The following is a 15,010-nucleotide window of genomic DNA, read 5'->3' on the forward strand; positions in this document are numbered from 1 at the left end:
GCTTTCTTCAATACATTTCGCACTTTATGGACTATCCCAGCACCAAATGCAACTTTTTTAATTTTATTTTTCTTCGTTTGTTTCCTCTTACATTTTTTCTTATTGGTACTACAACCCATGCCCATATGTCTTTTCGCTTTCATAATGTTGGTGACAAGTAATGCAGCTGCTCTTTCCCCAATACTCGCGTCCTTCGATTTAACCCTATCCCAAGCGCTGTATTCAAGTTCTTTGTCGGCTAAATGTCTTGCTGCAAGATCGGATGGATGCTTAGAATATTGAATATCGTGTTTTTTGCATTCAATATCTAATTTATTGATTCCAGGGTCGTTACGAGCTAAACGTTGTTTCAATTTTGTACCCGGTCCACAGTATTGATAACCTCCGGGTAGATGTAATTCGAAAGGAAGTTTGTTTATTAAATCATTAACAAAACCACAACCTCTTTTAATTTTACGATCACTTTCAATACGTCCGTATCGTTTGATGGTACACATTGAAATGAATAAGCTAATAACATTTATATAGTCTCCAACCACGGCACGATGCGCATTGTAAAACAGAAAGAAAAGTTTGCTGTAGATAATCTAGATGAGAAATTTGGTTGTGGATTGAATGGACAAAGGGTATTCAGACATGGTCCACTACTTCCATCATCAGTTCGAGGACTCATTATAGGACCTTCAAATTGTGGAAAGACGAATGCAATGATATCACTATTAACACATCCACAAGGACTGAGATTTAGAAATGTGTATCTCTATTCGAAATCACTCAATCAACCTAAATATCAGTACTTGCGAAGTGTTTTGGAACCTATAAAAGGATTAGGTTTTTATACATTCAGCAATAATGCAGAAATAGTGGAACCCTCCGACGCTAAGCCTAATTCTGTTTTCATTTTCGATGATGTGATATGTGAAAAGCAAGATATTATTAGATCATATTTCTGTATGGGACGTCATAAGGATGTTGATTGTTTTTATCTAGCACAGACATATTCACGGGTACCCAAACAGTTAGTGCGTGACAATACCAATTTCATTATAATGTTCAAACAAGATGAGACGAATTTACATCACATTTATTCAGATCATGTTTCACCCGATGTAACATTCAAACAATTCCAATTGATGTGTGTTAAATGCTGGGAGGACCAATATGGATTTCTAGTCATTGATAAGGATAGAAAAATAGATGAAGGTAGATATCGCAAAGGATTCGATAGTTTTATATACCCATGATCTTGTTTTTGGAACTTATTCGATCACTGAATATTGTAGTGGTCACTTCACCAACGAATTAAGCTTTAATTCAAAAAAAGGGCATTATGAATACAAAAAAAGATCCTGAAAATAAAAACAATGAAATAAATTTGAAACGTCAACTAGTAGAGACAACAGAAGCTGTCAGGCAGAAATTCAACTCTATCAAGAATGATAATATTGAAAATCGTACGACACTTGAAAGATTGTATGAGCCCATAATGAAACCATTGAATGTTTTATCATCAAACGCTACTTCTAAATCACCAGTGTTATCACCAAATCATGGAACTGTTCAATCTACTTCAAATTATCCCATGAGTACTCCAATAGGAAGAAAACAATCTTTTGGTAGTGTATCATCTGTGAATAGTGACACGAGCACACTTCAAGACGATATGAGAACAACTCTATTCGAAACACCATCATCGTCCCACATCGATTCCTCGGATCCTGACATCTCACCTGTTATGAATGAAAGTGGTGAAGATGTTTTGATGAAACATTTGAATAATATAAAATCTAGAAATCCAGCATATGATGGAACATTTGGCGTACGTATGGATCCAATTACACAAAAGCTGAAAATGGGAAGTCTAGTGGTAAATTTCAAAGATGGAAACATTTCATTTTGGGATGCTAATAAAGTGAAAAAATATGAATGCGCAGGTAGTCCAGAATTGTATGATATGATTTTTTTGAAGAATCCACAAGATGTTGATAATGAAGAAACTCGTCAAGTATATTCCAAAATATTGAAAATAACGAATGCTCCATATAAACAATATCATCTGAAGAATGGTTTTAAAAATACAAATTCTAAAAAATTTCGTGAAGTTATCAAACCTCTATTAGACTCACGACAATATCCAATAAGAAGTAGAAGTAAAATTGGTGGAGCACTCAAACGAGTGAAAATGGAGAAAATATATAATTCTAAACCTGTGAATTATGTGTACTGGAATTCACCGAAAGAGTTAGTTGCTCGCCTACGACTATTGGTAGCTTCAAAGTCAGCCGGACATACCGGACATGATAATGAAATAATTTCAATAATTGAAGAATTACGTGAAGAAGGTATAATATATTAACATATTCACATGTAATGATCACTGTCACATCATCATTCAATGCAGTAACATTATCACCTTTTCTCTTTAATCATATTGAAATAGAATGACTAATGAAATAAGTGATGTCAAACGACAAGTTGTTAATGAATTACATAAACCTGCAAGACGTAATTTTCGTAGAAGAATAACCACCATCAAAGGTTTTGCAGATCTATGGCAAATAGATTTAGCTGAACTGCAACCTTATGCAAAAAGTAATGAAGGATACCGATATATACTTGTAGTGATAGATTGTTACTCCAAATATCTGTGGACTGTAGCAGTTAAAGATAAAACAGGTAGTACAGTAACTAATGCAATGAAACATGTACTGAAAGAAGCCAAATACTCCCCCAAACACATACAAAGCGATCAAGGGAAAGAATTTTTCAATAAAAGCTTCTCATCTCTCATGCGAGAATATAATATCAATCATTATTCAACATTTAGCACAAAGAAGGCAGCTATAGCAGAAAGAGTGATTCGTACAATAAAGGCATGGCTCTACAAGGAATTTTCGATGAGAGGTCACCACAAATGGCTTGATATTCTTCCAATTATAACTAGTAGATATAATAATAAAGTTCATCGTACAATAGGTATGGCACCCATCAATGTTGATTCAACAACAAAATTAAAATTCAAGGGTATCAATGGAATTGGAGGAAGACAAAGTAAACCCAAATTCCAATTAAATGATATTGTACGTATAAGTAAATACAAACATATTTTTGAAAAGTCTTACACTGCGAATTTTACCACGGAGCTATTCAAGATTGTTAAAATTAATAAAACCATCCCAACGACTTATAATCTTGAAGATATGAATGAACAGCCGATTAGAGGATGTTTTTACGAAGAAGAGTTATTACGAACCGAGAATCCTGACGTATATCTGATTGAGAAGGTGTTGAAGAGAAGAAAAAATAAAGTATATGTAAAGTGGTTAGGCCTTCCTAGCGAACAAAATTCTTGGATTGATGAATCAAATATGGTTTAAATGTATATAATAGTGACTTTTATGAATAAAGTAATATTAAAGTTCATTATTGTTTTCATTTCAATTATAAGTATGTGAACTGAAAAATATTGCAGCGGTAAACATTGCCCCAGCCATTCGCAATGTTCTGTGTATACCAAACCAAATTAATTGTATACTCCATTCCCGCTTATATTTTTCAACTCACGATATTGAAAACACATTATCATTCCCAAAACTAATCGCCGTCACTTTGAAATGCAGTATCCAACTCTTTTTGCCAATTATCTCTCACTGATAATGCTGTCTCATAAAGCTTAGTCGACTCCTCAAGCTCAGCCTGAGCTTGCATTCTCGAACGTTGATGGAATTGCTTATCTTTACCAATTTTTGAACGGAGTTCATCAGCATCTTTAGACATTCTAGCCAATTCAACCTTCGCTAATGCAATCTTGGCATCTAATGCTTCAAGAGTTTCATTATTAGCATTAATAGCTCGCTCACTCTTTTCAAGTTCAGCAATAGTCATCTGTGCCTTTACAAGACGGCATTTTGCTTTCCTTTTCATTTCCCCAAACCGATGGAGGGGAGTGAAAGAAGATAGCGGTTCAGCTTTCAAATCACTCTTCATTTCTTTAGGAGTACCTTTTGGCTTCCTCTTCGATCTGTCACTTTTCGTTGCGGGTTTTTTCTGTCGCACAACACTTTTGGATTCTTTCTTTTCTTTAAAGTCAGTGACAATCGATGAAGATGCCTTAGTAACCTTCCTCTTGATTGTTCTAGATTTCTTATCAACACCAAGAGGAAGGGTAGATGAAGAGTGTTTGAGTGATGATAATTGCGAAACGATCGGATTTTCAATAATAATTTGCTCATTTGGTTCTGGCACATCTGCAAAGTTAACGAAGTCGTTAATATCAAAATCATTTATCGAATCTTGACTCGATAAATGTAATACTGGAATATTTTCAAAATCAGTCTGATCGATATCAACAAGTGGTGAACCATCTTCAGCAATCAATAGCGGCATAGAGCTCATGATTATTAAGGTCTGAGGAATGATATGTGATAGCAATAGAATGTGGATAGGAAAGGTGATGATGTTACTGAGACCTCACCATTTATAGAAGAAAATAAACTAGCGCATGCGCTCTTTCATCAACTGGCACATGCGCTCTCTCACTAAACTATTCACGCATGTAACAATCTTTGTCATTTAAGAGGAAAACTTTGTGTTGCATGCATGTATTTTTAAATGTTAGAAAATAATACAAATAAATTCAAAATATATATATATTTATTAATAATAGAGGACAATAACGATAATTAAAAATGAAAAATGTTAATATGTCTCTGTGGATGTGGAACTTTCTTTGACTCTATTCCTCAATAGTTGTTGCTCGTGCGTCAAACACCAACATTGAAAAAAATGGATTCTCCTATTGGGGTAGAGTTGACCAACCTTCTCACACAGATCCCAAGTACTTCTACATGCATTGCATACATGATTCCAACAATTCATGGAATATGTATCACAACGCAAACAACGTTGCAGTGGAGTTGGAACGGCAGCACAGGTACCACAAATATTTCTACAGATACCTATATTGTTAAATATTATAGGTTCGGAACACTTCAGACACTGTAACTGTTGTTGACGATAATCCGATTTTGTTCGCTTCGGTGGATGAGAAGGAGGCGATAGTTGAATCCGCAACACGCAATCACTACACATACCAGTACATGGATTGATTGAATCCTTAGGTCTACTTATTTGACAAAAGTAGCACACAATAGCCCCTGCAATCATCATTGGGTAGACACACACTTTTGGTTTTTCATTCCACTCTTTTGGAAACGGCATTTTACTAATTCGATTAGAAATATTAAGAGATGACTTACAGAAACTCTGAATGCTCTCTCCTATACCTACGATCTCTATTTATACAAATCAACATCATGTGGAAGTATAGTGGGATAACTTCTCCTACTATTCCACTCTAAACGAGTCAAGTGGGAGTCGCATCACCTCCTATATAAGTTGACTTGCAAACCTAGAGTTCATTCATTCACTCTCTACAACTGTGAGCAAACAACAACAAGATGAATTCTGCAAAAATAAATGCTGCATTAAATAGAATAGCTGCTGTTGATGAAAACAATTGGATAGACGAATCAGATGATGAGGATGTCAATGTTCCGCTAGAGGAAGTAATAGTTGAAGCAGAAGATGTTGGAGTCGATGAAGATGAGATAGACGAAGTTGAAAACGAGGCCAACCAAAGCGACGAAGATGATGACGTGATGGAGTTTGAGAGGGTCATGGATGAAGAAGGAGATGATGAAGGGATAGAAGCTGACACAACTGAAGGTGATGGTGCTATGAGGATCGGTATGCGAACACTCAATGTCAGTGAGACACTGGAAGATCCCTTGGATTTGTATTGTGCATTGGATGCATACGTATTGATCAGCACAATAGATGGAGAGAACAAAAAACTATGTTGGTGCTGCTTTCGGTTTTATTCGCATAGAAACAATAATGGAGGGTGGTATGCCCATGTCAACACCCACAACACTGTCTCAATTATGGAAATGGGACAGAATTGGTGTGAAGCTTGCGAGAGGCCACTAACAAACTTCACCCGAGTATCTACATGTATTATATGTAATAATGTCCAACCTGTGGCACAATAACCGTGGACCAACTGGTCAAAAAAAAAAACAACAGCCCTTTTCAGGGCTACATTATTCACACAAACAGTAGTTAGTTGTATTAGTATTCATAGATTATGTGACAAATGAATACTTTGACTAATAAAAGTCTAAGTTGGAAATTTGTTAGTCTTTGAATATCTATACATTATATGACAAATAAATTACTATTTGTTAGTCTTTGAATATCTATACATTATATGACAAATAAATTACTACTTTGACTGAAAAATCGAAATTTGGAATTTGATAGTCATTGAATATCTATGCATATGATGAGTACTACTTTAAATGAAAGTTGAAGTTGGCATTTGTCAATCATTCATATGCATATAATGATGAATACTTTCACATACATATATTTCGTTTGAGATTATAATGTTAACATAATGTTAACAATGGTATGAATCTGTTTCTGTTTGAAAGTATAATGGTAGCTCTGAAAAGAGCTATTTTTTTATTGTTTCAGTCTTTAATTGTAGCCCTGAAAAGGGCTGTTATTTTTTATTAATCCATGCAATGATATGGACTAACGCTCCTCATCATCAGAAACAATAATTATGGTATCGTCATCTGAATCAGATGATATACTAATGATATCATCCTCATAGTAGTCATCTGAATCAGATGATATACTCATGATGTCGTCGTCGTCATAATCATCTGAATCAGATGATATACTAATCACATCATCCGCATTATTATCGTCAACAGCATCTATGTCGTCCTGAATACCTTGTTCCACTCGTTCTGCGAAATCATCAGGAAGATCATAGATTCGCTGCAGAAATTGAGCGAAGGTTGTACTCAAATGATCAGACGTTGAATCTATTTCATGTACTTGGATGGGTCCTGTACTCGACATTGTGGAAGAATGATATAGAACTGGGATTGTTGCTATATTTATATTGGAAGAAATGAAATGGAGGGGGTGAAATGTAGAACAGTGTTTGAGATTCGAAAACATCAAGAATGAAACTCTGAGCGATTATTAGGAGAAATTCTTAGTGATTATTATGGAAAAAAAACTAATAAGAGGGGGAGGAAGGGAGAGGAAGGGAGGAAGACACTGCCCCAGCCTCGCAGTGCCTCGTGTACACCAACCAAAAAGTGTGTACTCCGTGGAAGGAAAGGAAAGGAAATGATGGACGAGTAGATGATTATATGTCATCATCGGAATTGAGGACATCATCATCGATCAGGATTGGGGATGGCGGAGGACTATCCTCGATGAGGATAGGGGATGGTGGAGGACGTCTAACGTCAAGCTCGTCATCAGCACCATCGCCAGAGTCGTCGTCGTCATCATCGTCGTCGTCGCTGCTCATTGGGACAATGTCATCATAAGCAGGGTCCCACCATCCGTCAGGATCTGGATATTCCGAATCGTCCAAGTGTCCTTCGTCACTGCCAGTGACATGTTGAACTTGCATCCTGATGTCGTGATCCTGGTATTCATATGGCGGACTGTGGGGTTCCGTGGTGGAAGAGACTACCTGTACCTGGCTGTTATCCCAGTAATTGAAGTTGTACCCCTGATCCGGGCAGCTATAGGGTTCGGAGGTTGAATCGGGTTCCATCTCGATGCTAGCTGATCAACTGAATGTTTCATCAGATGATTTCTACTTTTATACTTTCGAGAGGGAGTGGGAGAGGAGTGGGACATTGAGTAGGGGTAAATTGCAGTGAGACATAAGACATATTCAATGAGTAGGGGTAAATTGCAAAGTGACATAAGACATATTCAATGAAAGAGATACTTGAATGGATAAAATACAAATGAAATATACTTGTCGATTTCACTATGAAACATGTCTATTTTTTTATTTTTTAAATTTTCTTCACATTGAATTATTTACAAGTGATTAGAGAACACAAAAATTGATGTGAGGTATTTGTCTAGAAGAACTTGGAATTGAAATAATAAAAAATAATAATAATAATAATAAGAGGAAGTGAAGAAAAATGCTCCAACCATCGCATTGTTCAATGTGTACCAAACCAAAAAACAGTGTACACCCTTTATTTCACTTCCTTTTCTTTATTCAATATAAACTTAACAAATATAAACTTAAAACTACCATAATTAAATATTCCTAACTAACCTAAAACTAATCTTATATTTATACTTAATCTACAAAAAAGGGTCCATAGCTGTCCATAACCTTTTGTGTAGCTCTATCGAAGAGGTTGCCGCTTCACACCTTTCCTCCAGAGATGCAATGTCACGATCTAGTTCGGCCATTTCTTTCTCTATTTCCCTACGTCGCTTAACCTTTTCACCCTTTAGGCGGTTCATGTTAGTCAACGCGGCCTCACTAGATCGGGCAGCATGTTCTATTTCTTTGCATCTCTGTAGAAAAGTATTCATCTTTTCACTCACCTCTCCGATAGGCTGTCGCACTTGTGGCACCAACACCTCAGGATCCGCCGGTGTCGCTGGCAGCGGTGGTAGTCGCGTCACCAACGGCGACAATATCACCAACTCCGGAGAAGGACTCCTCGGAATTTCCACTGCTGCTGGTGCTGCTGCTGGTGTGGAGGCCCTCTTACGAGAGGTCGAAAAACTACCTGCATAAGGATTAGTCCTATTGCAAGTAGCTCGGTACTTTGAAATAGGACCAACCCTTGCTGCAGGTCGTTGGCAAACCTTCTTCACAGCCCTGACTTCCTCCTCCTCCTCGAATAAGTCAGGGCTAGAAGATCTACACCTAACTCGCGAACGCGAAGTGGTTGCCTGGTCACCCGTCACCGCTCTCGAAGATGCTGCCTCCTCCTGGTCAGCGGACACCGGCAGAATAGACGCCACAGCATTATTCACCTCCTGTGTATTGGTTGCCATTCTGAAAAAGAAGAAATAATACAAAGTTAGTTGATATAAAAAAAATAACATTCTTAATTTACTTACTCAAATGTCAAGTTAGTCGTCGGAAGCTACTGCCTTGAAGTGGAGTGGACTGCTCTCGATGAGATGACTTCTCGAACTGAATGTTGTGTAGTGCTCTCCGGAGGGTATCGACTTCGATGCGTGAGTGGTGGGAAAATGGTGGGAGCGCACATGCGCGTTGAGGGTAGGGGTGTACATGCGCAAATGTTGGGAGTCGGGGGGGGCGGGGCTTCGGAGAGGGGAGGGGCGGGGCTTCGGAAAGGGGGCGGGGCTTCGAGAAGGGGCAAAAAAACGCCCCCGATGCAAGTGGTGGATGCAAGTGGCGGATGTTGAGCGCCCCAGGCCGCGAAGCGGCCTGCTGAGCGATCGCTTCATGATCGCGAAGCGATCGCTTCGCGATCGCCTATTAACCTAACGTAAGTATGCAGCTAACCTAACGTAACTGTTAACCTAACCTAACGAGGGAATACTAACCTAACACCTAACCTAACGTAACTATGCAGCTAACCTAACGTAACTATTAACCTAACATAACGAGGGAATACATTCACCATGTTGGTTCCATTAATACATCATCAGTTGGTTTTGGTTTTGGTTGTATTATTCTATGATTTGGATTAATGTTCAGTCCTGGATATCCCAGTCCACCTGATGATGATGGCTTGACTTTATAGTTTCTCTCCAAAACTTCTTTATGGTTTTTCTCCAATACTTCAACTCTCTGTTCCAGTACATCATACTTTTTCATTGTAGTCCCTGTTATGTTTGACATAGCATCAAATTTTTTATTTGTAGACGCTGTTATGTCAGACATTTTTATGTCTACATCACTTGTAAGTTTGTCAAATTTACGAGTGAAAGTTATCCGAGCCTCTGCAATTTTATCGTCAAATGCTTGCCGGGCGTCCCGAGCAATATTGCCTATTGTGGATTGTATTGCAGCTTGTAGGGCTAGAAGTATAACTTCCTTTGCTCCATTAATTTCCCCCTCAAGATATGATACAGTTACACAATCACTCTTGTCAATTGGTTCACTTGTATTTTTCAATATTTTCCTTTGCATGTCATAATGACCATCTTTTGTTAATTTAAAACCATTCCCAGGAGGACCTCGAATGACATTACCACCCCATTTTCTTTTTCTACCAAACTTATCGATTGTTTTAGACATTGTGCACTCTACGATGATTCTCTTCAAACTGATATTTCTGTCATTTACATTATACTATATATTGCAGTAATTGATTAGGGAAATAGAAATAATACAAATAAAATTTTAATCATTTTATATTCATTACAGTAATACATATACATACATACATAATACATTAATATCACATTACTTCTATCATATATTATTAATTATAAATGGCTACATAAATATCAATATTGAATTTTCCGGTTTTGAAGATATTGAATGATATTTCAATCATTGATCTCGGCAGATAATAAATTAATCAATTGATCCAATGGAGTCTCCTGAGATTGTGATTGTTGAATAATATTACTTATCCAACGAATGTTCTCATTTGGATCGTTTTCATAAAATTCAATATCATTATGACCCCAAGGAAGAGTGTGGGTAGTATTCGGAATGATAAATCGTTTATCGTCGTGATATGATAATGCAACTTTATTTTTCAATTCAGTATACATATCATGTAACACGCTTCTAAATGAATTCATCTTTCTGAATATCATACCACCTTGTTCGACGATTTTTGATAATCTTCGCATGTCAATTCATTCTTTATTACAGATCGTTTAACCCCTTTGGCTTTCTTAAATTCACCATCAACAGATTTCACATAATATGCTTTAGCACCTGTACCATAAAAACTCATGATTGGATCATTTGGAAATTCATCTTTGAAGTTACCCAAGACTGAACTTGTTACTGGAATATTGAATTGGTTAACTATACTGTAATTGGATGTATCAAATCTACTTATGTTAGTTTTTATGAATTCATAAAAATTTTCTGTGTTTACTTTAAGAATGAGCGAGTCGGTATCTGTGTAAAGTAAAGAGACATTTTCATCAAAGTGTTGTTTGATGCATCCATAGAAAAAGTCATACATGACTGTTTTAGATAATTCTAATATGGAAAATCCCAAATATAATGGTTTATCGTAATGAACCTTCACTCTACCCAATTGAATGGCAACGAAATTATCAGTGAAAATTGAACAATTTTTGAAATTTGGTTTGGCTATGAGAGTGCTGGCACCTATATTTTTCTTTATATTTTCCCAATGTGTAACGAGTCTAACATCAATTCGATTATCTACATTCTCCATTGTCTTTCCATACACCGCATTATTCATTAGTTTATAGAAATCTTTAACAGATTTGTTGTTAGACCTATACGCATTTCAGTATTAAGATCTATATAGGGTTTCATCCAGCATGATTGTTTGAATTTCAATACTCTATGTGTATTCATTACAATCAATCCATTTTTGACAGCTTGCTGTAGATTCCTATAATGAACAATATATTTTCTTTTATCATTCAAATTTGGAATTAATTTGGGAATTTTCGATTGTGTACGAGGTGGTATTATTTTTTCGACTAAAAATGGAAGGTCAGAATGTTTATCATGCAACTCTTGTGGATAATGAATGTCCACTTCAAATACATACCCATACGGACTATCAGTACTCACATTCATCACATCAAGATTAAGAATTTCATTTGGTGTCAACCATGTAAATTCACTTGTTGGTAGAGGTTGTGACATACTGTGACCGTATAGATTTGTTGCATCTAAATATGTAATGAATGTGGAAGGTTCATTGGGATTATAATTGGGTAAAAATCTATTATTTGCTATATGTTTCCTCTCGCTACATTGACTAATTCCACCTCGTATACCTTTTTGAAAAAAGTGAATCATATCAATGTCAGTTAGTAATTCCAATTCAACATTAGTGAACTTCAACATGGCATCCCATGATAATCCAGGTGCAGTATAATATTGTGCCGGATCTAAGTTATATATCTCTAAACTTGTGGTGCGGAAATTTTCAAAAATATCACATAGTAGCAATACATCCGACTTCAAATACAAATCAGAGTATTCCCCCAAATTCTGACACTCGAATAAATTCCAAACATTTCTAGCCCTATCATAATCAGTTTCCGATATATGTTCACAATTGAGTGTGTCATAAAACTGATTTTTTGTCGGAAGTAATGGATAATTCAATTTGTCAATGTCATCAACAAAACTATATGGAAATACACCTTTCTGTCTCATCAAATTGAATTTCTCAATTTGTGGGAAATGTTTGTGCATCTCCAAACATTGATCGGAGGTCAAGTTTGCACCCAACTTCTCCAACGAATTAGTCATAAATTTATAACTATCGATAAATCTCATTTTGAGATAATTCTTCCTAACCACACCATCTTTATCGGTATAGCTGTGTGTAAAGAGATGCTTCGTGAAAGATATATATTTCTCTTTAGTTTGCGGGATAACATCAACTTTCTCTTTATTCCTATACAATTCTTTTATGAATAAATGACAATCATAACCACTTAAATTATGAAAAATGATAGGTATGAAGTTTGGTATTTTGAAATTTAAATTACATTTCGAGTGAGCGGCATGTGATCTTTTCTTTCCTGTGACATGACAATGATCTCTTACTTTGACGTCACCATCAGTAAATGCTTTATTACATATACCACAAGTTCTGGCTGCAACAAACTGTTCTTCTTCTTCGACAGTTTGTGTATCCATTGGTTTAGGGTTTCTGAGATGATTTTCATGTATCTCTTTCAAATCATCTTCAATGCTACTCACAAATTTCTGAGCTGCATCTACACCTCTATATGTAACAAATTTTGTCAAATCATCATTATATGAACACTTTATCAAATAAGCAAATGAATATGGGGCATGTTTGAATGTTTTAATCGTGTATGAACTTCCAGGATTTGGCTCATTCACATGAATCGGTTTAAGCACTGATTCAAAATCAGCATACACTACAAATGGCACCCTCATTTGCCTCTCAAAGTTTTCAAACATTAGTTTATTTTCCGCAACCATTCTACCATATTTATTGATCTTTAAATTAGTAGTTGGTGTTGTGGTACTAATGTGATTACAATCATACATATTATGACGTAAAAGCAATCTCTCATCAGAAAAATATATCAAACATCCGTCACAAAAATATTTTTTCTGTCTATGAGCTGATAGTTGATTAGAAACTAATCTTGAAAGATCTTTGATCCAACAATAGTGACCATTACCGGAGTCATCAGTTATAAACAACAAATTGACATGTCTCCGGAGTCTTCTCTGTGAGTATCGCAATGGACCAATCACTTCATACTTCATTTTACCCTTCTCAAATGTACTCTCTAAACCGTAAACATTAATTGAAATATCATTCCTATCTTCGAATATTTCGATACTCTTATTATTAACTTTAACCGGAAAATCCATACCTGTGACATCTAAAACAGTGGAAAAATGTGGATATGACGTAAGTTCGGACACTCGACTATCTGCAGGATATAATGCTGATGTTATAGCCCAAGCAAAACAATATTGATCTTCATTACGAACATTCACAACAGCTTTCTTCCATTGAATACATTGAGGCAGCTTCACATATGAACGTCCTTCCAGTGGACTGTATTTATTAATGTTGACCTCGAGAAACAATATTTTTTCACAAGTCCAACCTGAATTATATAAAAAAAAAATATTACTATTCAATCTTATTGAAATTTTTAAAAAATAAATACCTGAGTCACGATCCTGGAACTCAGTCGTTTGAGCCACAATTACATCACGGAATCCATCAAAAACAGCATTCAAATCTGAAGATTGGTCCACTATTTTATTTGGGAATTAAATGACTTCGTGTCCCTCGAATCATCAGTCTGAAGAATATAATTCCCAAAAACTTCCATATTCACCTTGATGCTTTTATGGATCCTGATGGCTGATTCCAGTAATTCAATGACCTTCTGCCTAATCTTATTGAAAAATGACATGTAGTCACTGGTTACAATCGAACTCTCCACCCTGTATGTAGCAATGCGGCAATTGAATGCATTCGTTATAATTTGAACACCGTCAGACAATTGAACACATGCATTATTTTTATGACTCATGGTTCTTCGGTGAGAATTCACTTGGCTCATAGGAATTGTCACATTACAACAATTGCACGTATACATAGGTGTTTGCATTATCCACTCTCACCCGTTTCACTGCAGGCCCTCCTTGGCAACTCTGGAGCTGATGCCGACGAAGATTATCACTACGAGTGAAAGATTTACCACAGTCACAGGAATACATTTTATATAATAGTTCTCACTAACTCACTTGATGTAAAACTGACATAGCCAACACTCGTACGCTCTTAAATACACTCTGATAGGACCCGTCAAGACGTCATAGCCAACCCCACTTCTCAACTACATGCGCCAAGATTACCTCCCAACTGAATGCGATAACAGATGTCGATATACGAGCAAGCAGTGGTCGTTGCGGTCTCGGAGAGGGTAGACGCTAGGCAAACGTCCTCGGCTGCCGTTGTGTCACCATCGATAGCGGGGCTAGAGCGAACCTTCATCGCTTCGGGAGAGGTGAGGGCAGACCGATGAATACGCATTACTCTGCCACACGTCGTGGAGTGAACATGTCGCTCTCTAGCCGTTGAACGGTTATTGCTGTGACGTCACTCCACTACTAACTTGGTGCCTACACACCGATGGAGCATTTATTACTTGGAGGATCTTCGAAGTATGCAGACCGTATGTTTGTACATAGACAAACAAGCACATGATGAAACCCTGTACCGTGCATTCTCCACACACACACACACACACATAAACACACAAAATCTCATATGAAAAAAAAATCTGAACGATCCATGCACCAGACACTTCAAGGTCACAACGCCTTGACTCACACTGCACAACAAAAAAACTTCACCAAACAACAACCAATAAAAAAAGCAATTAATACGTCATAGTGGTGGGGGGAGGCCGAGAATCAGCTGTAAACAACTACTGAGGG

General features: G+C 36.7%; 2 protein-coding genes across 2 annotated transcripts in view; both read right to left on the reverse strand.

The window, feature by feature from the left end:
- Positions 1–15,010, reverse strand: part of Poxm (paired box pox-meso) — a 118,036-nt gene that overhangs the window by 34,553 nt on the left and 68,473 nt on the right. The window lies entirely within an intron of this gene.
- LOC141485091 (uncharacterized) lies at positions 8,111–9,187 on the reverse strand. The gene is made up of 2 exons (XM_074181095.1): positions 8,980–9,187; positions 8,111–8,914 (listed from the first exon to the last, which is right to left on the reverse strand). Exon 2 carries the CDS (start codon positions 8,911–8,913, stop codon positions 8,206–8,208), a length of 708 nt encoding a protein of 235 aa, XP_074037196.1. The 5' UTR covers position 8,914; positions 8,980–9,187; the 3' UTR covers positions 8,111–8,205.

This window comes from Leptinotarsa decemlineata, unplaced genomic scaffold (assembly GCF_025532065.1).
Source record: "Leptinotarsa decemlineata unplaced genomic scaffold, Ldec_3_MD MMD2_tig00026307_RagTag_RagTag, whole genome shotgun sequence".
NCBI lineage: Eukaryota > Metazoa > Arthropoda > Insecta > Coleoptera > Chrysomelidae > Leptinotarsa > Leptinotarsa decemlineata.

Bases quoted from the DNA above. Each gene is read 5' to 3' on its own strand.
- LOC141485091 (XM_074181095.1), bottom strand. From the start codon at position 8,913: ATGGCAACCAATACACAGGAGGTGAATAATGCTGTGGCGTCTATTCTG.